Source organism: Platalea leucorodia, assembly GCF_965183815.1.
Source record: "Platalea leucorodia genome assembly, chromosome: 6".
In the NCBI taxonomy this organism is placed as follows: Eukaryota; Metazoa; Chordata; class Aves; order Pelecaniformes; family Threskiornithidae; genus Platalea; species Platalea leucorodia.
Genome location: NC_138828.1, coordinates 3058525 through 3085368, shown reverse-complemented (window position 1 = coordinate 3085368; position 26844 = coordinate 3058525). Strand labels below are relative to the sequence as shown.

Here is a 26844-nt window from a genome sequence, read left to right as displayed (position 1 = left end):
GGTTACCCGAGGTGACGCGCATGCGCGCTGGGGGTGGCGGCCCGGCGGCCGCGGGGCACTGTGGGAATTGTAGTCCCGGGGCCGGGAGGGCCGCGCACCCTTCGGCGAGACGGCGGCGCCCACCGCGCTGCCGCCGCCGCCGCCGCCGCCGCCGCCGTCGCCGTCGCCGTCCTCGGCCGGGCGGGGCCGGGCCGGGCCGGCGGGGCGGGGCGGGGCGGGGCGGGCGGCGGGGGTGCGCCAGCCCGTGGCTCTGCGCGGCGGGGGGGCGGCGGGGCCGCCGGCTGCGGGCGGTGGCGGCGACGGCGACGGCGGCGGCGGCGGCGGCGGCGGCGGCGGCGGCTGAAGGGCAACGGCGGCGATGGGCGCTGTGGGGTGAGTGACCGGGCCGGGGGCAGTGCTGGGGGGAGCGGCGGGGCAAGAGGGGGGCAGCGATGGGGCGGGAGATGGGGTACTGGGGGGGCAATACGGGGTACTGGGGGCACTGGGAGGCGGTACTGGGGGCACTGGGAGGGAATATCGGGGCGCTGGGGGGGCAGGAAGTAAAGGTCTGGGGGCACTGGGGCAGGAGATGCGATGATGGGGGGCACTGGAGAGCAGCGCTGGGGCACTGGGGGGGCAGGGGAGCAGTACTGGGAGCACTGGGAGGGAGTATCGGGGCACTGGGGGGGCAGGAGATGAAGCTCTGGGGGCACCGGGGCAGGAGATGCAATGATGGGGGGCACTGGGGAGCAGTGCAGGGGCAGTGGGGGGCAGTGGTGGGGCAGGAGTGCAGTACTGGGGGGCAGGAGTGCAGTACTGGGGGCACTGGGGGGCTGTGCTGGTGTCACTGGGGGGGCCGGAGGTGAAGCTCTGGGGGCACTGGGGCAGGAGATGCCGTGATGGGGGGCACGGGAGAGCAGTGCTGGAGCAATGGGGGGGGGGCCAGGAAAGCAGTACTGAGGGCACTGGGGGAGGAGGGAGGCAGTACTGGGGGCACTGAGAAGCAGTACTGGGAGCACTGGGGGGCAGTACTGGGGCACTGGGGGGACAGGAGGTGAAGCTCTGGGGGCACTGGAGCAGGAGATGCGGTGATGGGGGGTACTGGGGAGCAGTACTGGGACAGTAGGGCGGTACTGGGAGCACTGGGGGACAGTGAGGGGGCAGGAGGGCAGTACTGGGGGCACTGGGGGGCAGTGGCGGTCAGGAGGGCAGTACTGGAGGGCAGTGGGGGGGAAGGAGCGCAGTACTGGGGGCACTGGGGGGCAGTGGGGCAGTACTGGGTGGAAGGAGCTGAAGCTCTGGGGGCACTGGGGCAGGAGATGGGGGGGCACTGGGAGGGCAATACTGGGGCTCTGGGGGTCCTGGGGGGGCAGCACTGGGAGGGGCAGTGCTGGGGACGACCCCAGTGCCCCCCCAGTGCCCTGGGGAGGAAGGGCAGAGGCGGGTGATGGGGGAGGACTTTGCAGAGGGGAGCGGGAGCCCCGGGGAGGGGGGTTGGGGTGCTGGGCACCCCGCTGCAGGGGGTCGGACGCTGGGGCAGCTGGAGGGGTCTGTCGTACCCGAGGGACAGGGCTGGGGGGCTGGGGGCAGGCTGCCATGCTTGGGCCAGGGGGGCACGGGGAGGTCTGCAGGGCAGGGAGGGCTGCGGGGGCCAGGCGGCGAGGGCAGCGGGCCGGCGTGCCGCTGGAAGGAAGGCTTCCTTGTCTGGGAGGACGCCGGCCGGCCGGCGGGAGCCGGAGCAGGGGAGGGGAAGAGCACCCGGGATCCTTTTGCTGCGATGCTGCGTGCCGTGGCAGCGGAGAGGGATGCAGGCATCTTTGTAGGGAGAGCAGCGCCGAACAGAGATGCTGCCGAGAAGCCGAGCAGGCCCCTGATGCTGATGTTGTCATCTGTGTCTCTGTTATGTATTATTTCCAGCTGATTGGTAAAGATGGAAAGAGGGAGAGGAGGAGGAGGAGGAGGAGGAAGGAACCTGGGAGGCTCTGGCCTGCACAGGAGTATTTATTCCCAGTCCCAGCAGCAGTACCATTACCCGGCCTCCTCCCAGGGGGGCTGCATGGAGATCCAGGAGCTGGCCTCCAAGAGGGTGGACATCCAGAAAAAGCGATTTTATCTGGATGTGAAACAGAGCTCCCGAGGCCGCTTCTTGAAGATCGCCGAGGTCTGGATAGGAAGAGGCAGGCAGGACAATATCAGGAAAAGCAAGCTGACGCTCTCCTTGTCCGTGGCCGCCGAGCTGAAGGACTGCCTGGGGGACTTCATCGAGCACTACGCCCACCTGGGCCTGAAAGGCGGCCACGGTCACCGGCTCGAGCACAGCAATGGCAAAGAGCAGCATCCCCGGCGGCGACAGCAGCACCCGCCGCCTTCGCCTCCGGTGTCTGTCGGCTCCGAAGAGCACCCTCACAGCGTCCTCAAAACGGAGTACATCGAGAGGGACAACAGAAAGTATTACCTGGACCTGAAGGAGAATCAACGAGGGCGCTTCTTGCGGATTAGACAAACCATGAGTAGGGGACCCGGCATGATGGGTTATTTTGGCCACAGCTTGGGACAGGAGCAGACGATCGTCCTTCCAGCACAAGGGATGATTGAGTTCAGGGATGCTTTGGTCCAGCTGATCGAAGAATACGGCGAGGGGGACATAGAGGATCGCCAGGGGGGAGGCGATGAGCCCCCGGAGCTCCCCGAGGGCACCTCCTTCCGAGTGGACAACAAGCGCTTCTACTTCGACGTGGGATCCAACAGGTACGGCATTTTCCTGAAGGTAAGTGAGGTGAGGCCGCCCTACCGTAACACCATCACGGTTCCATACAAAGCATGGACACGGTTTGGGGAAAATTTTATCAAGTACGAAGAAGAGATGAGGAGAATTTACAACAGCCATAAAGAAAAGAGAATGGATGCCAGAGGGGACAGTGGTGAAGAGCAAGAGGGTCTCGAATAGAGTGCATTGGACTGGCCGTCTGGCAAAATAACAAAACAAGCGGAAATTGGTGAGAGGGACTGACCTATAGTAATTTCAAGTCGCCCCATTTTTTTGTAAAGTCCTTTCCCGGTAGTTCTTGCTAACTCCAGTCCGTAATGTTTATAGGAGTCTGGTTATCACGTTCAATTACGCCCAAAACATCTCCGTATGTCTTATGAAAGTACCAACCTCCCAAGTCCGTATGAGTCAGCTGCTTCGAGTGTTGAAGACTATGGAAGTACGCGTATCAGCACAAAAAAAAATCCGGCACTCTGACCTTTAAATAGTCTAGATAAGGCTCGTCTTGCACTTCAACGTGATACAAAAAAAAAAAAACCAAAACCAAACCTCATGCTGAAATGTATCGGTTTCTGCTTATGACGGGTTTTCCGGGACTCAATTCTGCCTGTACTCGGTCAAAAGGCTGAGCAGCGTAGCCGTAGGGCATTTACGACCAAAATCGACTTCGTATAAGTTGCTGGTATGTGTGTAAGGAGAGGTAGAAGTTTTAAAATCGGTGTCTGCTGGCTATTGAGTTTGAAACGATATTCTGTGTGGGTAAAACCTCGATAACTGGTCAGACCTCTATAACGTGCTGGTGAAGAGCGGAAAATTTGTTATTCATTTCGTAGTTTTGTGCTGACCGAATAACCTGAGTATCCCAGGATAGTGAAGCTCTACTCGAGTGCTAAGCCTTCTGAATTAATGGCAACGAATAATAACTCCACTCCTCATCTACGTGTTCTACCCGTGCGAGGCTGGCGATTTTTTTTATTTTTAATGCATTTGTCCGAAATTTCAAAAGGTATTTTTGTATTAGGGGTGTTATGGGTTCCAACAGGCGGCTGCGGAGTGGGTATTCGGAGACGGAGGGACTGCCGCGACTGAGGCTCCCGGCTTCTCTCCCGAACGTGAGATTAATGCGGTCGTGATGTTACCCGTGTGAGGAAAACACCCGGGCGTTTTTCTCCTCCCGCTGCGAGAAAGACCTTTGGGGGGTTTGGTGCACCATTGGATTCGTATAAAAAGGCATCTTTCTCATACTTACCCGTAGCGCGTTTCGGAAGCCGTGGTTAACGCCGTGTCGGGTTTTCTGTCGTGTTGATTTTACAGGTGGTGTTGTTAGGAGATAGTATCCGTGCCCTGCCATCACCCCCTTCCCACCCGCTCAGAGCTGGGGCTGGCGTCACGCCATTCGATTCCCGATCGCCTGCCACCAGGTTTCGATGTCGTCCCGCTAAAGTCTCTGTAACGTCGATTTTACATCTCACGATATAAACTCTTGGCCTGGAGGGAAAATGTGTACAATTACCTGTGTAGGAGGTTGACGGAAGATTTTGGAAATTCTTTGTCATTTCTTAAAACATAAATACTTATAATGTAAGGGGCTCTTCCAGCCTTTGGACGACCAGCTCCTTCCCCTCTGAAACCAGCGGGAATTTGATTGAGCTCCAGGTACTTTCAATAATGTGTTGCCCAACTTTAAGATTTTTTTGAAGTAGGCATTACTGTGTCTAATCAGATATTTATAATCGTTTGAATCGTTTTTTTACAGACTGGCCTAGTGTGCACGTGGACCAGCTATTTTTCCATGCAACCACTACATGTTTGGGGTTTTTTTTAATCTGTTGACAAACGTATTTATCTCCAAGCAGACCGTTCGTAGCTCTGAGTCTGGACCCACCTGCACGCTGCACGGCCACGCTCAATCCGAATGCTATTACCTGTCAACGTCATTAACCATAATGAGCAAAGTTGGGAAGGCAGGGGTGGGAACCGAGAGGATAATCTGGACTTTAGTTTGAGTACTAAAACTAGTCGATCTGTTTTAACGTTTAAAAAAAAAAAAAAAAAAAGAAAAAAGAAAAAAAAATAAAAGCTTGCACCAAAGTCACCAAAGAACCTTTAGGAAAATGTTACGGTTGTGACAAGAAGTAAGAAAGTTAATTTCACTGTTTTAGGTGATTCCCCCTTTAGGTAAAACCGCACACAGCAGTTACAGCAACTAAGCCTTTGGCTTAGTGTCCAAAATTCCCATCCATTTCTGCGTAGATTGCTCTTTCAGGTACTTTTTCACTCTGGGCGAGATGTTCTCGCTCCACCACTTGAACAGCTAGTGGACGGTGATGAATCAGCTGGGGGTTAAACGGGGTACTGGTTCATCATCGCTCTTAGGGCTTTGGTCCCAATGGTTTTAACAGGTCAATTAAAAAACAAAAACAAAACCAACATTAAAATAACTCTACATCCTATTACTGATGTGAAAACAGAATTTAGTGAATGAGTCCTTGATGCGTACGTTAGCGTATCGCTGACTGCTGCTGCCCGTCACAGTGCCTGGAGTAAAAAATTAACTGATATTCCAACAAACCGGAGCTATGAATGTACAAACTTTTTACTCTCTCCTTCCCATTTCTCCGTGGCATTCCTCCCCTACGAGCTTGACATCTCCCTGTCCCAGCCTACCTTTGCCTCAAGGGATTGTAAAAGCTCCTACGTTGGAATTTGCCCGAGTGACCGCGTGTGTTGTAAGTGATCATGCCTTCCCTGTGTTCCTGTAGCGTTGGTGAGGAAAATACTTGCAACGGGAAAAGCGATTGGAAAGGGATATTTTCTTCACCGTTTTAAAAGAAAAAAAGATGTGAAATGGCTTTCCCTATTGCTGCCCATTTTTTTAAAAAAAAACTTTATCTTTTGTTAATGAATTGGCCTTCCGATAGCGTTAGTTTATTGTAAATATCACCCAGGAATTCAGCGTCTGCTGGCTACCGGGTCGGGCTCGGTTCTGGCACGCCGGTATCCCGTCGGATCCACGAACGCGTTTACTCCCCCGGCGCGCGATGCACCTTAGTGTCCGAAACTGGATCGGGATCTTCACGTTCATAGCCGATCGCCCATGGGTAAACCACTAGCCACGGGTTTCCACTGCAATGGAAAGCACCGATGCTTGCCGATCTTGTCGTTGGAGGGTAGTACAGACTCACTCGAAATGTAGCAATGCAAGACTTGAACGGTGAGATTGGAAACGGGTTCCTTGTTATTTTTGGCAGCGCGTCTTCGGCTTCCGAGAGCGGCGATAACGCGGGCTGCTCGCGTGCGGAAGGGCCCGTCGAGATGCTCGGGAACGCCGAATCCCTAGTGCGTTTTAAATGTCCGTTCCTGATGCCCTGAAACTGCCACATCCCTTAAACTTGAGAAAACACAAGCTTATTTGCACTAGAAAGAACGGCCAAAAACAATCCTTAGGAGGACAGGGTGAAGAGCACCAGTCTGAACCTCTTTTTCTCATGAGAGAATTTCCTATTCGAGCCCTCACCTCTGTTTCAAAATTGTATGGTCCCGGCAGAAAGTCTGTCAGTTCAATAATTAAATCGTAATGCACTTTATATTGTGTAAATAATACTAGGAGCACATTTCTGCTCCCGCTCTGGTAAGGGGATGCTTCGGTAACGTAGTCTAATGCTGAAAGAAGCCGTCTCCTTCATGCACGTGTCTGTTAGAGACCTATCGTACTTGCTTGGTCCAGCTCCGCTCGTATGTTAGAGGACAGGCGCTATATTGAGGATCCTCTCAAACCACCGAGAGTAGGATGGTTTTTTGTTTGGTTTTTTTTTTTAAGTTGCGATTTGCAGAGCTGCTGAGCATCCTCAGCTCCGCCGTCGCCGCGGCTCCTCGCCCCTTCTGCAAATCCGGCCCTCGACGTTGCTGCCGAGGCTTAAAACCAAGCTTTTCACATATAGTCTTGACAAAGCCGAGTCCAGCAGCTGCCTCGTGCTTGGCTTTCCCCGCTGCTGGCGCAGAAGCTGGGGCGGTCCCTAAAAAGTTTATCCCGGGTGGAGGGGCTGTCTGGCAGCTGGAGGGGTGTTGGGTTGAGTTCAGCCCATCGAGCCGGCTTTCCCGGTAAAGTACGGAGGCAGGGGCGTGCTAACGAAGGATCGGGAAGCGTTTTGCACTGATGTGGTGAGGGTGACCCGCCGGGCGCTCCGGAGGGGATGGCAAAACCCGCCGTCGCGGGTTCGTCGCGTCAAGTCTGGATGACGGACTTTACCCAGCAAGAAGCTGCAGCGGTTATTGGTAATCTACTCGTCGTCATAAGTGTTTCTTATCTGTATCCGATATATACAAATTCATATTCACATATAGGCATTAATATATTTATGTGAGTATATCGTAGCCTGTAGTAGCTCGTAGCGAAATAATCTTATTTATCTGAAGTACGCAGTCTAAAGAGGGGGCGGTTCTCTCCTACTACCGGTCTGGATAAACGCGTTATTTCACCGAGAGCTGGTTGCGTGCTCTTTGTCACGGCCCTTGTAAGATTTCTGCTTTTCAGCGCTCTCATCCCTTAGGATTTCGGCAAGGCTGCAAGGGGAAATGTAGTCAAAAGAAAGCAAAACCCTTCCTTGGAGGCGGCGCTGAGTTGAGGTGAGAGCTGTAAGGAAGAGGCGGCTGCAGGTACTGCCGGCCACGTTGTGTTTCAATGCCATTTTACAACCCCTGGCTCTGCAAATCTGTACTACCGTGCTCATAAAATCCCAAGTAGAAGTATTAAAAACCCGTCCTTTATACAAAAAAAAAAAAAGCAAGCAATTACCAAAATCAGTGTCAGCACACTTTTGTTCTGCTAAAAATGTCGTAGTCTAATGATTGCATCATTTTTTTTTCCCTATGGCCTATTGAAGTGACCTAAACTTACAGGGAAGGGAATTGGTAGTGGTTAGGAAGCCTACTGCTCGCTTGACTTGCAGCCCTTTTATCCAAGCATAGTAATTGTTCTAGCAGAAAAAGGTTTATTATTGTGTATTTTTATTGGGCAGATTTTGCACCAGGTCGAAAATTAATTAATAAGCAGTTTTAGTTCCATGGCATTCCTACTTTTGCTCTACATACAGTATATATATACAATTTCTAAAATAGTTCTTAAAGAAAAGTATGCGTTCCGTTTAATTTTCTATGCTGCTTCCTCCAAAATTAAAATGCCCTTTATTTTTAACTACTTAACGTGTTGTGATGTCTAAAATTCACCTTTCCCCTCCTACCCCTCCATTCCTTTCACGTAAAGGTTGTAATTGAAAGAAAGAGTTTATCCACGTAAGTGTGGAAATAAAGGCTACGCTTAACGGATCATAACCTACTTGCATAAACCCGAGCGAGGCTGTTGCCCCACGGCCTTTGCCAAAACAAATCGTCCCTCCAGTGTTGATCCTGCCGGCGGGAACGCTGCCATTGGGGAGCAAAGCTTATCCGGCGTATCCCAGATTTCCCAAAGGACCGGGAGAGCTTCATACGTCGCCACAGGCGCCCGGCAGGCTGGGACCGTCGACCTTGTCCCCTTGGTTGGGCGTGTTGGTGGTGGCTTGAGGTGGCAGCAGGTTTAAGCCATCCTCCTCGTACGCGCGGACGATGCCGTATATACAAGTTGTTTCCTGGCTGTAGGCCATCCTCTCCGTGGGGCGGTGGGTTTATCATCTTTACATTATTAATGCTAGCGTGGTGATGTCTTCTGTTGACCGCCCCCCGTCCTTTCACTTTCATCTGGAGTCATTAAAATTTCATTGCGTAGATGCAAAAACAAGGAAATTTGAGCATCTGGAGAAAAAAGATTCACCCGTTGGGCTTTTTTCTTCTCTGTAGAAGTGAAACCTGTGGTTCATGTGAAGGGTCTTGGTCACCCTCCGTGTCCTACACGCTAGCAGTTCGTTATGGCTTAGCCCGTCGTCACTGCGAAATCACGGCTGCGGACGCTTATGGGTGATCCGGTCTTGCCTGAAAATGGCTGAATTCTGTCATGATCACAGGAAAAAAGCCCCAGCCAGGGGACAAGGTGCTTCTGGACTCGGGTGTTTTGGGAAAAGCTAAAGCCAGTTCTTTCGCCGCTCTGTTTTTCCAAAATCTGCAGAAGCTTTCATGAGCTGACACCGATTTTTCTTCCTAATGTTTTGTCACGCCCCCTTGTACCTCCATAAGGGCAACAGTATTCTAAAGCAGTGAGGTAAAATAAAATATCAGGAACTTCTGATAGATGACATGGATTAAAAATTGCTTTTCCAGAAATGTCAAAGTATAAATTGAGGTTTTAGAAGCCAGACGTCATTCTGGCGTTTCTGTGGTGGATGTAATTAGATCGTTCCTTCCACACGCCGAGGCGTCACGTGAAATGTGAACCCGCGGCCTTGGGGCTCTCTTAGGTACGTTAACGTCTAGAAAGGTGTACGCTGGATGTACCTTCTGGCCTTTTCATCCTTGTTGGACGTGTTTTGTGTTTGTACTGTGTCCAGGGGTACTGGCCTAGCCTTGAGTTGCCTGGCCGCCACCCCAATAAAACCATCATTAACGATTTGCGAATTCATCTTCCTAATTGATAGGCTACCTCGAAACGCTTGGAGTGGCACGTGGAAATTGCTAGCCTTGTACAGAGTAGCTGCCATGAATAAAAAAAAGACATACTCCGTCTTTTAGGTGTTTCAGACCCATCCTACGTACCAGTATTCAACAGGGAAGGACAACGGCTCCTGCCTTGGAGTTGTTGGCTGGAAACGAAGCCGGTCAGATGGGTTTCTTAACCACGGTGGGGGAAATCCATCCCGCAGGCAGAAGTTTGCGTCCTGCTGTTTCTTCGCCTTGATCATTTGCCTCGCGGAGATTAATTGGAGGAAAAGATCGCCCTTCGTGTCGGTTGCTGGAAGACAGCTAAAGGTAAGGCTCTCTGCCCAGCCCCGCTAAGCACAGCGCTGATAGAACATCCGTGAATTTATATGTGTGACACCCAAATTAACATGGGGAGAAGGGAAAGAGGAATATTAAATATATATATGCATATACATATTAAAAATAGTAATTTTTTTCCTGTTTCCAATAGGTCCTTCCCTTTTAAGATGTTAAAATGTTAGCTGTCGTCTTTTCTGTTTTCTGTATCAGAGATGTTCAACGTGCAATACAAGCAGGGAGATAGATTTCACAAGCAATATCAACGTACTCTACTACTAACATTAAATCTTTACACTACGAATCGCGTGCAATAGAATCTGCATTTCAAAACAGCGGAGAGTACGTGGGATAAAAGACACGGGTTAACCTCAGGCTCTTACAAGTATTCCCATCTGGTGGTTGTTCTGAGCACGCTGTTGGCACGATGCGGAGGGAGAGGGGGAGTAAGAGCAGAGATAAGCGCTTCCCACTGAGGCAGAGGAACGAAAAGGCAGGAGGGGGCGGAGGGAAGCGAGGACAAGATTCGTGCTCCAGGGAATCGCAGAGCATGACGGTGGTTTTATCTGCGGTAGGAGGAATAGGCGGTGGCACCGTCGGCGCTGGGGTCCCGCGGGGCCGGGGAAGGAGGCAGAGAGCCTGCATCCTAACGCTCCTCTCGAGGACCGGGGTGCGTCTCTTTGGCTGGGTCTCCTTCCCCTTTGGGGCACATCTGTCCGGCAGTAACTCGCTCTGCAAGTGTCGCGTCTTGCTGACAAACCCATCGGGGCCAAGCGGGTCCGACGGATGGAGTTATTGCTTTTGCAGCTTGCTTTTTAAGGCTCAAGCGGCTTGGCTCTTACTGTGCTGGGAGGCTTGCCCAGGAATACCTGCAGAAGCTTAGGGGAGCATGCAAGCGTCGGTGGCCCGTAAGGTTTGCTCGCGCCATCCCAATTTATGGATGCTCACGTGTGCTTTTCACCGGAGCCTTGCTTCGCACGCTGCTCCGGGAACTGGCCGGGGCTGTGTGACGGAGGGTTATGTTATCGACGGGGCAGCTGCTCTTTTCCATTGCAGAAAAAAGGTGTCGGTGAAGGCTGCAGGGCATCAGAGGGAAAGAAAGCGGCTTTCAAGAAACAAACTCCGTGCCTGTCTTTGCAGAGGGGTTTGTGTCATTTTTAACAAGACTCTTTGCAGATGATCACCGCTTTTATCGCCTTTGTTTTCCTGGGCACCGGCGCTGGTACCCTGAGGTCTGATGTACAGAAGCGGTCGGTGTTAACAGCTGCTGAAAGCTGTGCTTTGAATGAGTGAAGTGCTGTAATAACTGGGAGGACTCTGGAAAAGCTGTCGGTATCTCCAGCTGGGCCTCCTGATGATGGAGACTGGATCACTTTGGCTTTATTCTGCCTGTGCCTATGTTCCCCACCGATAAAACGGGGTGAATGATACTTCCCTACCTCAAAAGGGGTGTGATAAAGATGAGTTCCTTTGGTGCTAGAGTTTTTGTGATGATCTGATGCAGATCAATACTGACGATCTCTGAAAGCAAAATAAGAAGAAATTCGGTGTGAAATGTGCTATGTAGATAAGTATGCAGTGCTTGGAAAGTATGCGTAGGTAAGGCTTGGATTGCATACAGAACGATGAATGAAGAAGAAGCCTATGTGCTAGAGGAGGAGGGAAAGTTGTAAGAGATTGCGTAATTAAGCTCTCTACGCGTATGTCCAAAGCAGTCGGAATTAAGGTTACTCAGATAATCCTTAGCTCTGGCACTTTCTGACCTTGGATTGCTCGGTTTTCCAACTTTGTTTTTTTCCTCCACTGTTTCGTACGAAGCCATATCGGCGTACTGTTCAATAACACCGGGTTGTTCAATAGATTTGGGTTTTCAGTCCTGAAAGGAGCCTTGCAAGAACTCCTCTACCTCCAACTTCCCTTCCAAGAAGGAGGAAAGACCAAAGGAGTCTAAAGGCGAGGAGGACGAGAGGACGTGGCCTAAGATGTGTTACAGTAGGAGAACATCAGACGTGGTTCCCCGTTCAGAGGTGGGACTAGCTAAACCCGACCCGTTCCTCACACCGGTTTTCAGCTGGGCTGGTGCTCAGTAGTCTGCAGAAAGTTACAAAGGAATAACCTACCTGACCCTAAATTTAAATTTGCAAGTACGAGGGTGCCTCTAACAGTACGTTTCAGGCTCCACACAGCAAAAAACATCTATATTTTTCCCAAGTTGAACAACCTGGGAAAAATCTGCTCTTTTAAATCTCCAGTGATGGTATTCCCAGCCTCCCTCCCCAAGCTGTTTGAGTGGTTCGCTTTCCGATAACTTTTCCTGCTGTCCAGCCCATGTGTCCCTTGCTTCCATCTTATTCTATCGCTTTTTGCCTTACAGGCCACGCTCTCGAGAAGAGTTATGGAAACAGTTTGTTCCCTTCCTTGCTGCAGCTCTTTTATATCATTAAAGACGGTTGTCAGGTCTCTTCTGCATAAGCAAATACAAAGCCTTCCACCAAGGGTAATTTTTAGCCCTCATCATGTTCTTGTTGCTTTCTGATGAGTCCATCTTTTTCTTGAATCCAGAATTACAGAATCCAAAACTAGGAGAGGTATTTTCATTGCGATCTTACCAGCTTCAAGTGGAAAGATTGCAAACGATACAAGGTTTTGTACACCCAGTATGCTGGTTTTTTGCAACAGCATACTTGCTGCCTCCAGACCAGTTTGTAACTCTGCATCCTCCCAGCTCTTCTTTGGTAGAGCCGCTACCAAGGCAGTCGTTTCTCACTCCCTGCCGGTACTGTGGTTCTTGCCCTTCTTTGGAAAATCCAGACTATTAAAATACCAGAGTGCACATTTTCCACAAAGCTTTGCAATAGAAGTCTTTTCTGTATGTGGCGGAGCAGCAGAACGCCATCTATCATTCATGCCTCTGCTTATTCCTGAATTGGACATAGAAAAAATAGCCCGTCAACAGGCATTCTCCTAAATATTAAATATTCTTCTAAATACTAAATATTATGACGCTTTCCCCATCTTCACTATAGAAGCAGTAACTCTAGCACTGACAAGATAAGTGTTTAAAACCAAACGTAAAGAATGCAGTTCGTGACAACATAAGCTCCCAGTGCCAATTTGTTTGGAAATACAGGCTTTCCCTCGTGTTCCCAAATCTCCAAGGATTGTTACAGAAAAGCGTATTTTTGTCATGCAATAATGTGAATAGTCACCAAAATATTTACATGAACTTTGCTAGCTTTAACTAAGTTTTTGTCGGAATTGGCCCTCCTCTCTGCTCATTCTGCCTCTCCCATTGCCTCTCCTACCGTCGTCGTTCGTGCTCACGCTCCGTCTTTCCCTCCTCTGACATCTATGAGCTTTCTGATTTTCTGCAGCGTTACTCCGGCATTGCTGTTACTCGTCTCTTACAAATTGGGATCTCAAAGCAAAACCGGCCAGCCCTTCAATGTCAGTTTTTCATTCTCTTTCCAGCAGTAAAATGCTCCATAGAGGAAGAGCTCATTCTGCTTTGTACAGAGTCAGAGCATCAGGTCGTCATCGGGACCTGGAAAAAAAAAATCCCCAAGTGAGCAAGACACTCAGCATCGGCATTCAGTCCCGGGTGACTGTCTTCCACGGGGATATCCCTCCTTCCTCCAGATAAGTTTTAAGCCCCTCTATTGATTTCCAAGGTGGGGAGGCTACACGTGATGCCGCTCAGAAAGCCTTTCAGCTCCCTTGTCTTAATGCGGTTGTGTCGCCGTCGGCTTCCTGACCGCGCTGCGAGCAGTGCCCACCCAGCCGTGCCAGATAACTGCCTGAAGAACCCTGGGTTTTTTGGTTTTTTTTTTTCCAACTCCCAGAAGCTTCAGCTGCGCGGCAAGTTAATTGGATTTTCCTTAGTAACATTTTTATTGCGAGGAGAGCTGACAGTTTTGTGTAGGTATAACTAGAGAGAAGTTCCTCCTGTTCCATGCAGGTTCTCACACAGCTCTATAATCACTTGGCACGTATATCCGAGCGCCTTCCAGAAGTGCATTTAAGCATATGACTAACATCTGTCAAGCAGCAGTTGCTCTTTCTTCCCTCCTCTTCCTAGGGGAAAGGCTGAATGTGCCAATGCAGTCCTGGTATTTTTAACATAAATTAATTATCCCCGCTGTTCTGCATTAATGCCGTATAGGGCGAGCTGGAGCACATCGTGTGCTGGCAGCAGCAGACCCCGATGGCTTCGCAGCACGGGAGCAAACCAGAGGGCTCGCGGGGGGCAAAGTCTGGCGTTTGCATCGCTCCTGACGCTTCCCTCTGTATCTGGCATTGAACAGGAGTTGTTTTGTCTCCGGAATTGCCCCTTCGACCGCTGCCGCTGTGCAAATTGTCATCTTTGCTTTGAGCGTAGCGTGGAAGAGTTTGCCCTGCTGCTGCATGGTTGGGAATTACCTGATGTACAAAGACCGTCTCTCCTCCGGGAAGCGCGCAGGGGGAATGTCAGGCCAGAGGCAGCAGGGAGGTTCAGGCAGAGGAGAGGTGACGGAGCAGTACTTTGGATTAAATGAAACTCAGTGTGCAGTCAACAGATGTATTTCTGTTCGGGATGCATTCCCGATAGCTGCTTTTTCTTTTCTTCCAGCTTTTCGAACGCTCCCAAGATCTTTATAGCGCTGACCGGCACAGATATTTGCAAGGGAACTGAGCTGCCTCCGAGGACAGTCTCTTTGCCGAGACGCCAATGAACTCTGAAGAGAGTTTGAAAACTGTAGCGTTGTGCCGGTACCACTTTTAAGAGAGTTTTTCCCAGCTAGGCATCGCAGCGGGGATGAGCAGAGGCCGTTGACAGCCAAGAACAGAGGGCAAGGCTTTGATTCAGTTCTTTGCGGTAGTATTTATTCTAGATCCTATAACTCGGTTAACGCGTGCCGAACGCTTTTCTTCTCTCTTCGCCTTTCGTGGCGGGTGCAGGATTATACTGGTGTGCCTGTCCCTAGTGGTTAGTCCTCCAATCCGGGAGGGATTTTGGGGCAGACTGCTGCGTTTCGCTGAGCTCCGATGCTTTTGCAAATTCACAACAGTAAATGCCAGGGGAAGAACTAAACCCAAGGGCCAGCCCTAAAACTTTGTTTAACTAAACCATTTATGTGTTTCTAGCTTCTAAATGAACTCTGGCAAGGGGATTTTGTCAACTGGTGTAATTTATCACGTCCATCTCCCACCCCAATCATCAAAAATTATTTTCCTTTCAAGTCTTTTAAAGCTGTAGTGTATCTCCTGTTGATGTGATCGCTTTCCTTTCTCTCTGTGATACAAAAGGGTTTGTTGGACCCTTCCCAAAGTTGTGTGCACATCACTGTAGTTAGTGGTGAAGTATTTTAATTTAAGCATTTTTACTAATCCCCCCCTATCCTGGTAAAATTAGGGAAAGGGTTTTTTGGCTCAGACGTTTACTTATAAAGCTGAGCATAGGCACCGTGTTTCACGAGGCGAACCAAACCTTATACCTCTTATCTCAGAGCATATCCTTTAAACTGGCATTTTATTTCTTGCTCGGTCTGGTTGCAAAACATCAAGGTTGCTAAAGCAGCATGGGTAGCAACTCTTGTAGATGTTTATATGGCTCAACATATAGGGACATTTTCCTCTCATTTTGCTCTCAGGGCCTGGTCCTGGTTGTGCTGTTCCTTTTCCCAGTTTGACCACTGAGAGTATTTATCAGTCCGGTTCATGTCTCTTGGGCGACCTGGCTCGAGATCGCTACATCGGCTTTTCCTTCGGAAGTTCACCACCTATTTTTAAAGCCCTTGCTTATGAACCTTTCTGGAAATGTTGTGCAAAGCCCAAACGTGCCTCAGTTTCCTCCATCCCCATGCGTTTGCTAACTGCTGCAGCCGATGTAGGACAAAAAGACGCGTAGCTGGTTATATTTTTCCCAGGCAGTCGTTCTCCTCTGTCTGTTGTGCTATGCTTTGGCCTTAACCGTTCCAGGGACCAAAGGCATCGTGTTCTGCAGCTCTCATCTGCTTCTGCAGCCGTTGCACGGACGGTGGGGCTTTGGGAGATGTTAACGCTAGGTTGAGGCAGGTTCTTGTGAGGCTTGGGGTGATGCTGCAGCAAAGGAGTCGTTATTTAACCATACAGCCATTCATTCCCTCTGTGATCATTCTCATGTCGAGCGGGGTTGCATGAACCAGTTACCTGGGGCAGATTTGATCACGCGCTTATCGTAGGGTAGCTGCTTCCTCCGAACAGCTAGCGTGCAACATCTCGCTTGTAGACAATGTATGACAGCTTCCCCAGGGACGAGCTTTACTGCGTCTGCTACAAGTATTGCTCTGAGCTTAGACTCTTGCTTCTCGCCGCAACTCGATGCTGTGCCTGGATCCTTTGTTATGTGTCACCTTAATTTTGTTTCTTTGAACGCAGAAGTAGGCTGCGGTCTGGAAGTATGCGCCTTGAGCTGAGCGTTGCCAGGATTTCATCCTCCTCGGGACATTTAAATTGGTTGCAGAATAATTAGAGTCGCTTTTTTTTGCGTGCTTAACAGCAAGGCACTTCCACATCAGTTTGGGAATCGACCCAAGGGTTTGATGTGGGTTAGTAAATTCAGGTACGTGGGATGAGCAGACCCACAGCAAAGTAGGTACGAAGATGTTGAGATAAGAGTTGTGCCTTTGCCGAGTCTCCCGTCTACTCTCTTACGGTTCCAGTTGCTGCAGTGGGTGACGATGCAGGGAGCCACCAGGACCAGGGGCCATCAGAGCCTGCACGTGGGACCTGGGTCAAAGTGGCAAGAGAGACCTGAGCTAGGCAAGGGACCACCGCTCGCGTATATTGTATATCACAGTATAACTACAAGGGGAAGCGTAAACAGCTTTATCCTGGGTACCACAGGAGCCCAACTATTTTAGCCTTTCTTTTCTGCCTCGTGGGACTTTGAACTCTTGCCTGGTGCTCGAGTAAGGCAGCCGCTGTGGAGAGCGTATGGACGTTTCTGTCCTGGGATTGGCGTGTGCCGGCATGCAGTCCGCACGTAAGCTTGCTGCATCCCGGCCCCTGCGCTCGGTAACAGCATTTTCTGCTTACGCCAGCACAGTCGTCCCTCAGCGCTGTCGGAGGTGACCCTTTGAGTTAACAAGTGCTAAGCTCCTTCTAGCGATCTTATTAAAAAAAAAAAAAGAAGAAAAAAAAAAGGAGAAGAGGGAGGTGCTGGAGTCACCCGATGAACGTTTTCACAGATGCTGTCAGCTTTTAACTGTGGGTTATCTTGGTGAAGGCATATTACAGAGACGTTTCTTTTAAAAACAGCTTAAAACTAGCAGTTTATTTGGCAGTGCATGTTTTGTGCTGACACGTGTTCATCCCCAAGAAAACCCACAATCCCGAGCGTTAAGGCAGAGGTGGTGCCCACTTACTCCTCCCTGCAGCAGCAAACTGCAGTTTAACCTGTTGCTTTTCCCACCTCTTTGCTGCTCTTAGGAGACACCCCCTGAAGTAGGGACAACCTCCCTAAATGTGCTTATCCCTTTTTAGACAACCCACAGCCTCACAATGTTTCAACAGCAGCCCACGGTTTTTGAAAGCTTCTTGCCATTGCCGAGATGATCCGAGAACGGGAAGGGACTGCAACTCCAAACCTGGCAAAGATGCGGTCGCTTTGGCTGGCTGACCTATAAAGGAGAAGAGGACACCGCCAAAGTATTTCTGCAAGCCCCCTGAAAGAGGAACAGAAAGTTAGAGGAGCAAGCTCTTGAGACTTGAGCCAAGAGGTAAGAGTGAAGACTGAGCCACAGCTTGGACTTTGCGGGCTGTTTTGGAGAGCATGGCGGCTCTCTGGGGTGGACTGGTCTACCACCCGTGTCGTTTGTCTCCGAACCTCCTCCTGAGACAGGCTCTGAAGCGTGCTCCTGCAGAGAGATGCAGCCTTCTCAGCCCCTCTGTGCCACAGGAGGAGAAAAATGAAGCACCAACTGGAAGATCCTCTTATCTTCCTCACCTTCTCAGGCTCTCCGCAAAACGAAGTTCCTCCTCCTCCTCCACACAGCGGCCCCTGAGCTGTTGCAATAAGCCCCAGAGCTGCTCTCTGTGCTTGTTCAAAACCTACACCGACCTCTTCCTCTCGGCGAGGCTGCAGATGCTGTGCAAAAGAGAACAAGCAAGAAGCTAAGACATGGGTATTTTTCGCTTGCCTCAGCCTAAACACCAGCCTCCTCCAGGCTTTCAGTCTTCCAAGAGCTTCCCACCTTTCTAGCCAAGCCGTTCGTTTTCTAGAAGAAGAAGAATCAGTAGGTTTGTGCTAGCAATAGCTGGAGTCCTCTTTTACTAGTGAAGGCATTTTCTCCCTCTCCTTTGAATTTTCCATGAATACAGAAACTAATGTGAAGTAAGAGTTGTAATTTCGGGAAAGGGGAGATCGGAACAGAGTGTTCCTCTGGATAGGGTTTGATGCAATTTGAAGCTGCTTGTAGAAGATTGGCTGGAAGGTAAACTGATTTGGGCTAAAAAAGCTGGTGCTGTTAAACTGTGTTAGTGATTCTTTAGTAGATGGTCCAAAATAGCTTTTTCATGACCTCTGACGTCTAGGGAAGATAACCGTATTTTTGATCTTAGATTGAAGGTGTAATTCGTGCTGGAAGAAACTTACGTTCTTTAGAAACCATCTCAGCATGGCATTTACTGTCAAAAGCATTGCATGGAAACTTAAAGAAAACAAACCAAAAATCACACATCTGAATCAACACCAGGCGAGCGTTTGCAGAGCGTTGTCGCGGAGCTAGCTAACCATGCTGAATTCGGGTTATATACAAGTCGTAATCCGCCTTTCTGCCTTCACGGTGATGCAAAATTTCCGGTAAGCACCTGTGTACCGCGGGAAGGGGTTGCGATTAGATGAGCAAGGAGCTCCTGTATTTGCAGCACCCTGCTTTGCACCTAGGCTCGATCCGTTGACTGTAGAGGTGTCGTCCCCCCAACAGAAATCAGTCCCCTCCAATCTTTCTGTGTTGTGTCACTGCTGTGGCACCCGTGGTAGATGCCGAGGTGGGTGTTGAGTTGGAGGGGTGCGTTTTGAGGGCAGTACTTGATCACCAGCTGTTGTCTAGGATGCTGTGGCTTTTTGTACAGCAGAAAAAAGATGATTTCTGGTTGAATTTCAAGCTAGGGGGCTGTTTTCTGCCAACCTACCCCCGCTGCCGTTTCAACTGTACATTATTCGCTTTTTCTTTCCACTGGTCCCGTTACGCACCGCTCAACAGCTGCTGCATTTAATCCCAGAAGCTGTAGTTGGTAGCGAGCAAAGTGATCTCCATATAACCTCTGTCGTACTCATAAGTGTGCATTATGAAGCTTAACCAATGGTAATAAAATGTTTTGCTTTCAACATGCGGTCCCTGCGGTCCAATGTTCCCGTCTTCAGGCACCGTCATTACAGCAGGGCGATGTATTGGAGTTATTCTGCTGCCCCTCAGGAACGCGTCTCGTAATGCTGGACGCAGGCATCATCGACGTCTAGCAACGCGTGTGGATACCCGGCGAGGAGAGATGGAGAAAACCGGGCAGAGCTCTTTCTGCGGTAGCGAGTTGGTGGTGGTGGCATCCCCAGGTAGAAGCGGCCGCTGTAGTCGTGAGGTCCCCGTGAATAAATTTGTCACGTACACGTTGCTCCCCTGGACGCGTTTGCTCTTTGATGCAGGCTGTATCTCGATGGTCAAGGAAAAACTGCTGCAACGGGAGGACTCGCCGAGGCGCTTGGTGTCTTGCTTGGCTGTGACCCAAAGGTGCAGGTTCACGTCTCCATGCCGTAGTCTCGCAGTGCAATCTTGCGTTAGGGACTCTTCAGGGACTACAGTGGTACGTGGGGGACCAGAAACAGATTGCATGCCTGCTACTTGGGGGTTTTTCATCCCTTTCACAACTACTCTGCGGGTTCGTGGTTTTATACATCGGTTTTTTCTTTCCCGCATAAAAAAAGGGCATTTTTCTGTCATCCTGCGCGATGGATATTTTTGTGCGGGGGGCAAAAGACGCTTCTCGGCCACGTTTAAGTAACCATACAAAATACAGAAAGTCTGCATTTGGAATTTCATTGCGCTGTACACATCATTGATGCTTTTATTGAAAGCATCTTTTCAGATATAAATAATTTAAAGGTTGTATGATTTGCCTTCTCTAAACCGAAAGCATGAATTTCAAAGCAGGGATCTCCAAGCATCATTTCTGTGGTACGGTGGGTTGTATTAGCCCTACAGCTGGTATTTGTTGAACAGGACACAGTTTCCCATACTTGAAGTTTATAAGGTTTAGTTTCAAAGCAGAATTTCCCAGGCAGAGCACCCCCAGAACGGTAGCAGTATCTATCTGAATATACAGCTTTTTCAGGCAACGATAACACAGCCTTTTTCAGGAGATTGCCATTTTGTAAATAAGCTGCTTCTTGAGCAGCACAGCTAGGACTACAAAAGATGGATGATTATTTCTTCCCGGAATTGGTCTTCCGCTGCAGGATCTGGTTTTTGTTGCGATAATTAGCATAGAATTAAAAATGGCCCCGCATCATCAGTTCGCATTATGCCTCTGATACCAAGCGATCTGGGATCGCGTTTTACTCGGCAATAGGCTATGTCTGGGAATCGCTTTATTCACCGCTGAAAATCAGCATTTAATTGTGGCGCACAGATATCTGCAGGCTTCGACGCGGCAAAAGCCTCCGCCTCCAAAAATAAAACCTTGCTTGTAATAAACTTTCAAATGAGTTGTCTTCTGGAGACTGGAAAAGTTGCCAAGAATATTTAGATTAAAATCTAGCACACCGGCTGAAGCAGGATTTTACGAATGCCTTTAAAATCCAGAGCTCAGGCTGAAAGTGAGGTCACAGGCTAGCACACAACCTTTCATCCCAGAAAACCTGGAGTAGCTTTTCTTTTTAAAAATCTAACAGGGTCGCCAGTCCAGGTGGAGGCAAAATTGCAAGGAGTCTCAGACGTGGCCAACGGTGTGTCCTGAGGACAAACTAAAGCAGCAAAAGTACAACACGATGTGAAAATTCCTTGTGAGAGCAGTGCAGGGAATTACTGTGCAATTTCATGCAGCGTCCTAGCGTTAGATTTATTATCCGCTTCCAAAGCATCTGCCAAAAATCCTTACGATCAGAAGAGAGGAAAGAACATGTTATAAAAAGACCTGGAAAAGGAGCAATTTTGGTACGGGAGTTTTCAGGCTGGTAAAGTTTCCGTACATACAATGTTTGGGTTTGGTCTCAACATTGAGGTCAACGGTACTTAAACCGAATGTTATCCCAGCGCCTACGTATAGCAAATGATGATATATGCCAGTCTTGCAAGATCAGGCTTGAATATGGTTCTGCAAGATGCTTCTTTGCCGAGCATAGCGCTCAATGATTGCTTTTAATCCCGCAAAACTCCACCATCATTTCCGAAAAAGCCGTGGTGTGCGAGCTGGCACGCTTCTCCCCCGTAGCGCTCGCTCTCCTTCGCTGATGGACTTGTTCCTCCCTGGGTGGCAGGGTCGTGGCGCTTGTCTACTGCCCTTCTCCACCTCCCACGCCTTTTCCAGGCTCCTTTCTTCCCAGTTATATGTCTGCAAAGGTGGATCTACATCCACAGCCCCTGGATGCGCGACCTTGCTTTTTGCTTGTTTAAATGCAGTGGCAGTAGTGGAAATAAGTGACCCGCGTTTGTAACTCTTTTTTTTTGTCCCCTGGGGTATTAGTGTTACCTGCTTCTGAAAAAACATCTCCCTAGTGCTTGCTCACTGGTTAGGATAAGGAAGCATACGCAACGTACCCTGCCAACTCCAGCGAGCCAATACTTCTGTTCTAAAAAGAGCTTTCTCCACAAAAAAGATGCGTACCGGGCTCAGACGCACCAGATGCTGGACAGCCAGATGTTGCCTTGTACAACACTTGGCAGAGTTGACGGCGATGCATGCGGGGCCTGGGGAGCCACTTATGCTGTTCGGTGACCTTTTTTTGGGGTGCCTGCTGAAACGTAGTGAGAATTGAAGGTCTGGTTTCCCCTTTTTCACTTGCCACTTTCATTTTGGGAGAAAACACCCTGTTTTTGCAAGCACTGAGCTCCCGAGGTAAGGAAGGGCACTGCTGGAGCATGTCCCAGCTTGCAAGGAGCCGCTTCCAGCCCAGGGTGAGGACTGGGACCAGCGTCGATCTTAGCGGGGAGAGTTCCCGCACCCTGTTTCCAGTGAGCGGAGTCGTTGCTTTTCCAGCACGAGTATAAAGGTAGGGTTGGGCTTGCAGCTCGACGCGAGGGAACAAAAAAGCAGATGTCAGCAGCTGGAACAGGCGATGGGGGGAGTCGGTGGGAAGCGCGTGTTTAAAGAGAGAAAGGGGAAGTGCCCGGCGTCCGTCGGGATGAATCCTTCTTTTCCAGCCTCTTTCCAGGAGCGTGCTGATCCAAAGACCTTCTCTGGAGCGTTTTCCTTCATGAAAATGAAGACGGGCCGTTAGGAACGTCAGTGTTTACTAGACTGCCTTCATTGTCTTGTTCTTACATTAATTGTCCTTTGACTGGTAGGGTGGTTAAGAGAAAAAAGCCAGCTTAATGCATAGTCAGAAAGCTAAAAACACAAAAAAGCAAACCACAAACAAATAGGTAAATAGGCTAACTGTAAGATAGCGTGTAAAAGGAGGCAGTCTGCGGCGCGACTCCTCTGTAAAGTGCATGATAAGCGTCGGCGAAGCTTGTTGCAGACACTGGGCAGGCTTTCCAGGGTTGCTTTTGCTAGACTTTGAGTATCACAGTTGCAAAGACTCGTAAATGTTCTGAGAGACTCTTGGTTTTGGGGTGGTTTTTTTTTTCGTAAGCTGTGACCACTTGCTTTCTGAATGGGTTTGTAGCGATGGAGTTAATGGAGCTGTTCTTTATCGTAACCTAAAAGGTGTCAGTCGTTCGCTCGTATGTGTTCACAGGCTGAGCCGTAGCATTATGCATCTCTCCGCGATGGTGTGATTTGAAGCACTTTTGGTGTGGCATGTGCAGTTGCAGTGCTGTCTGTTTTTAATTTCACCCCTAGCTATCCCCCGCGTTCTACCCGTGTTTCGGAGACCGAACCAAACCGACTTTGAAACTAGCACTTTAAGTACTAGTAGTCACTTTGCTTCTGACTATATTGAGCACTGCACTTTTGTAAGTACTATTAGCACTGAGTTTTGAACTGTTTATTTTCCCCAGTCTATTTAGCCTCTTAGGCGCGGTGTTAATTACTTAGGGGCCATCAGAAGATAATTTCGAGGTGTACGTGACCACTGTCTGGTGCCTGACTTCCATTACATATCCATTAGCGACTTTATAAATTAGGGAACTAAACCCATCCAAGCTTATTTTACACAACAGAATGAACATCTAAATCACTGACATGCAGGTAGACGTGGTTGTTGTAAACTTTGAGGTCATCCAGAGACCCAAGCGCATGGCTTTTAAAAACACCAAAGATACGGGAGAAGTCTCAAAAGGGATCGGGATGGTGCAAGATTGTCTACTTTACACTTGGAATTGAGTGGACCGCAGGACGCAAAGCAGACCCGGAGTGAGAAGCGTAGAGCAGACGCTCGTGTTTTCGGTACGAGACCCCGGTCTGCGTTAGCAGGGTGAGTCCGTGGGACAGCGAAGTTAAAACCAGTCTGAGATGCTGGTATCAAGAAAGACTGCGCTCAAGCCATTGCAATAAAAGCCATCATTGTGCCTGTACTGAAAGTGCTGTTGAGATTGATTGTGGGCTTAAACTACAAAAGGTATTTTTAAGTAAAAAGACTTACAGATGATTTAGAAGATGGAGCATAATAACCATGGGGTTTGCTGTTGAATTTGAAAAGCGGTGTCAGGAGCTGATCGGGTCTCGTGTTAGGAGGCAGTTCAGATGCGCATCGCTATTCCTATTAAATTACTGTGGTATTTCAGTACGGACGGTCAGGGACCAGAGCTCCCTTGCCAGCAAGAAATCGGTAGAGTTTGTAGTAAACATAGTCATACATCTCCAGGATTTGAAATGGGATGATGATCCCTGGGATGCAGAGTAATCCGGGTTCTGATGTCCCAAACCGTCCACTCTCAACCACCTGATGGTGTTTTGCTTCTTCAAAAGCCCTCGTGGGTTTTCCATAGCAGCAAATAAATCACTATGGTTGCAAGAGTGCTGCCTTTCCTTCACGCTGGGGTACCCGCGCCCGGGACTCCTGCTTATCCTTGTTGACGAGCCGATAGTCGATCCAAGTCCTTCTCTGGCAATACTCCTCGATGGGAGTTTCTCCCCGGGGACACTTGATGGATAAACCCCACCATTACAGCATGATCAGTTTGAATGGAGAGAAGCGAATTAGGTCTTCTCCTTCACTGCTAGCAAGCGGACATGAAGGAAATAACCTTCAGCCACAAAAAAATTAGGTGAATTGGGTTTGCTTGTTGCCGCAGATGAAGTATTTTTCTTGACCAGCTCCAGTTTTGGTGGCTGGTTTTGCCTGGGTTCAATTCAAGCTTCCTTCTTTGATAGACCTTCATGGGTTTGGGTATTCAGTGGGAATTGAGGGTGATTAAAAACCACAAACCTTGAGCAGCCCGAAGTATTATGGTTTTATATCCTCTATCGTTGGATTTAAAAATGGAAATGTAAATAGAATCCAGATTTTTCTTTTTTTTTTTTTTTAATTTCTCCACCCTGCCAAATTAACCCTGCAAATCTAGCTTTAAAGAAATAGCGCCTGGAGATGTCGCTGCTATATCCGAGCCCCCCAAAACGATAGCGGCCGAGAGGACAGCCTCTTCAGAAGGTACCTCGGTGACTCAGAGCCTCCATCCCGCTCGCTGTCACGAGGATATAGGTGAACCCTTTGGAAAATTCACCCCCCCAGCGAGCTCACTGGTCTCCTTGAGACCTTGGAAACTGAGCTTGTGAGAAAGGGGGACGTGGAATAGGCCTTTTTTTTTAATTGTGTTCCCCCACAAATGTAGTTTTTTGCCCCTTCGAGTTGGCATCTCGTCCTTCGGGAAGGTAAAAGTAAGTGTTTTCTCCTGCACGGCACACGTGAGGCCCGAATGCAAAGCCTAGCACAGCACCTCTCGCTTCGGAAGGACCTTTTAGGCGGAAGAAAGCTCTTGTAGGGACTTTTAGTTGTTTGGGTTTTAAGATAGCTCATGGGAAGCGCGTCGTAACGACACACAGGCGATCTGTTACCAACCTTTTCTTTTTCTCCACGAGAGACTTTTTAATTTGCTTCGGTAGTTTAGAGTTCGTTTCCTTGGAAGTCTTTTTGGACCCGTGCAAACGCCCTTGAAATGAGTCAAGTGTTTTAAACAAAAATTGTGCGTTGCGGGAAGCAGTCTCAAAATGCGCACACACCCATGCACCTATCCGCGTGTACGTGCATGCGTGTATGTGCGTGTATACATATAGATGGATATATTATTTCCCCAACTGTTCCTTTTTTTGGGGGGTTGGTTTGTTTTTTGGGTTTGTTTCCCCCCCACCTTCCAGGATATTAACCAAAAGGTGTTTTAAAGTCATGGCATGAAAACTCCTAAATGTAAATCTGAGTACCTTGTGATGCTAATTAACAGGTTTTTCGGAAAATTTATGTGATGCTTAATATTTTTCTTAGGAAGTTTTGTTTAATGTTAGATCATTGTTCTGGAGGATGTTGGTCCTACTGGCATTAAACTACTGGAAATAAAATGCATGTGTTACAAGTGTAGAAACGGTGAAGAATTAAGTGTGAACTTACTGTACGATACTGATTCTGTCTTCAAACAATCTGTTTTGCTGTTCAATAGTTGACATATGGAAATGCCAATGTACTGTAATTTAGCACTTTTCCAATGGACCCTGTTCTCACTACGCCCGAGGAAAGAAGTGGGGTTTGGCTTTGGGGCCGTCTGGGCTCGACCTCTGGACCCTTTCTGCGTGTTTTGGCACCAGAATTGGCCAGGGAAAACTCAAATTTGCGGTTTTCTCATCGGTTCGGCAGCTGGCGCGGGGCAGAGGGGCGGTGGCTCTCCGTTTCCCTGGCCAAACCAGGACAATTTGGGTGAAGACCTTGCTACGGGTGGATGGACTGGCGGCATCCCGGTCCCCCAGCGCATCCCCCCGGGAGTCAGGCCGGGAACGGGCTGTCTGAGCTGGGGTGGGACGGAGGCGCGTCTGAAAAGCAGCCGAAGCAATCCGCAGACCCTAAAATTAAAAGATAGAAGGGTTAAACTACCAGCCACCTCCCTCCGGCCCAAAGCCTCCTCTCCTAGTGTTAACAGGGTGCAAAGTGTTACTTGTCATGTACTGTACTGAAAGGGTTAATTGATCAGTGGCTGTATTGTACTGTATGAAAACTCATGAATTGCCTTGTATTGTTTCTAATGGACTGTACCATGTCTCCCCACCGCCCGTTCCCAGCCTGTCCCCGGGTTTTCCAACCGACGCATGTTATCAGTTAGGTCCTCCAAACTCTCTGGTGCTAACTCTTCCGTATCCGATGGTGCTTCTGCGGATGCTAACTGACGACATGCCGATCCAGAGCTTGAAGTTCACAACGTCTTTCTTTGTCTGTTTGTATGAAGTCGACACACACACACGCTCACGAAAAAAAGAAAAAAATACGATAAACTTGAATTTGTTTCAAAGCATCATTGACAATCTAATGTTTTCTATGTCTGCTTTTATTTGGGATGGCTTTTCTAGAAAGCAGCGCGCCAGCACCTTCGCACCGGGAGGGGATTTCGTCCAGTTCACGCCGCGGGAGCTCCTCTGGCATCCGAGGCGAGCTGCTCCCTCACTGGCTTTTCAGGCTCGGCCACGGAAGGTCGATCCATCGGGAGCCAGCGAGGAAGAGGAGGTGCAGGTGCCTTCAAAGATGCCCCATCCTAAAAAGCAGCCGGCATCCCCGTGACCGCCCCGTCCGTACGGAGGTGGTAGGTGGGCACTGAGGGTCTCAGAGGGGATGAACCTGCCCCTTGCTTTGTGGTAAAAATCGGCTTTTTATGAGAACGGAGGCAGAAAATTGGAGTCAAGGGGAGCCGGAGCTCCCAAAAGCACCTCCATCTCCTCCCGGCATCGCTCATCTCCGCTGCCAGAGGTTTTGCAGGTGACGCCCACCTCGGATGGCGTGAACAGACCCATCCCCTCCCAACCCCCCCCCCAACGCGAGCTGCTTTTTGGACAAAATAAAATCTGACTATATTTTATATCGATTTGAAAACAAAGTCTGA

At 49.4% G+C, this 26844-nt stretch overlaps 1 protein-coding gene across 9 annotated transcripts; it reads left to right on the top strand.

Annotated features, from left to right (window-relative positions):
* The first annotated feature begins 333 nt into the window (after positions 1–333).
* On the top strand, positions 334–26844 carry PURG (purine rich element binding protein G). 9 transcript variants are annotated; one of them, XR_014228493.1, is made up of 5 exons: positions 334–372; positions 1897–2746; positions 9407–9643; positions 17156–17391; positions 17514–26844. XR_014228493.1 is itself a non-coding variant. In XM_082315115.1 (4 exons), exons 2-4 carry the CDS (start codon positions 1910–1912, stop codon positions 17225–17227), a joined length of 1146 nt encoding a protein of 381 aa, XP_082171241.1. In that variant the 5' UTR covers positions 334–372; positions 1897–1909; the 3' UTR covers positions 17228–26844. The 9 variants fall into 9 exon arrangements, 5 of the variants coding, with proteins under 5 accessions (XP_082171241.1, XP_082171242.1, XP_082171245.1 ...); XR_014228494.1 differs by lacking the exon at positions 17514–26844 and having other exon boundaries at positions 1897–2727; positions 17156–17243; XR_014228495.1 differs by lacking the exon at positions 17514–26844 and having other exon boundaries at positions 9407–14507; positions 17156–17233.

Coding starts and splice junctions, on each gene's coding strand:
- PURG (XM_082315115.1), top strand. CDS start 1,910: ATGGAAAGAGGGAGAGGAGGAGGAGGAGGAGGAGGAAGGAACCTGGGA. Junction 2,747..9,406: donor GGTACGGCATTTTCCTGAAG/GTAAGTGAGGTG, acceptor TCCGTCTTTTAG/GTGTTTCAGACCCATCCTAC. Junction 9,644..17,155: donor TTGCTGGAAGACAGCTAAAG/GTAAGGCTCTCT, acceptor ATCCCTTTTTAG/ACAACCCACAGCCTCACAAT.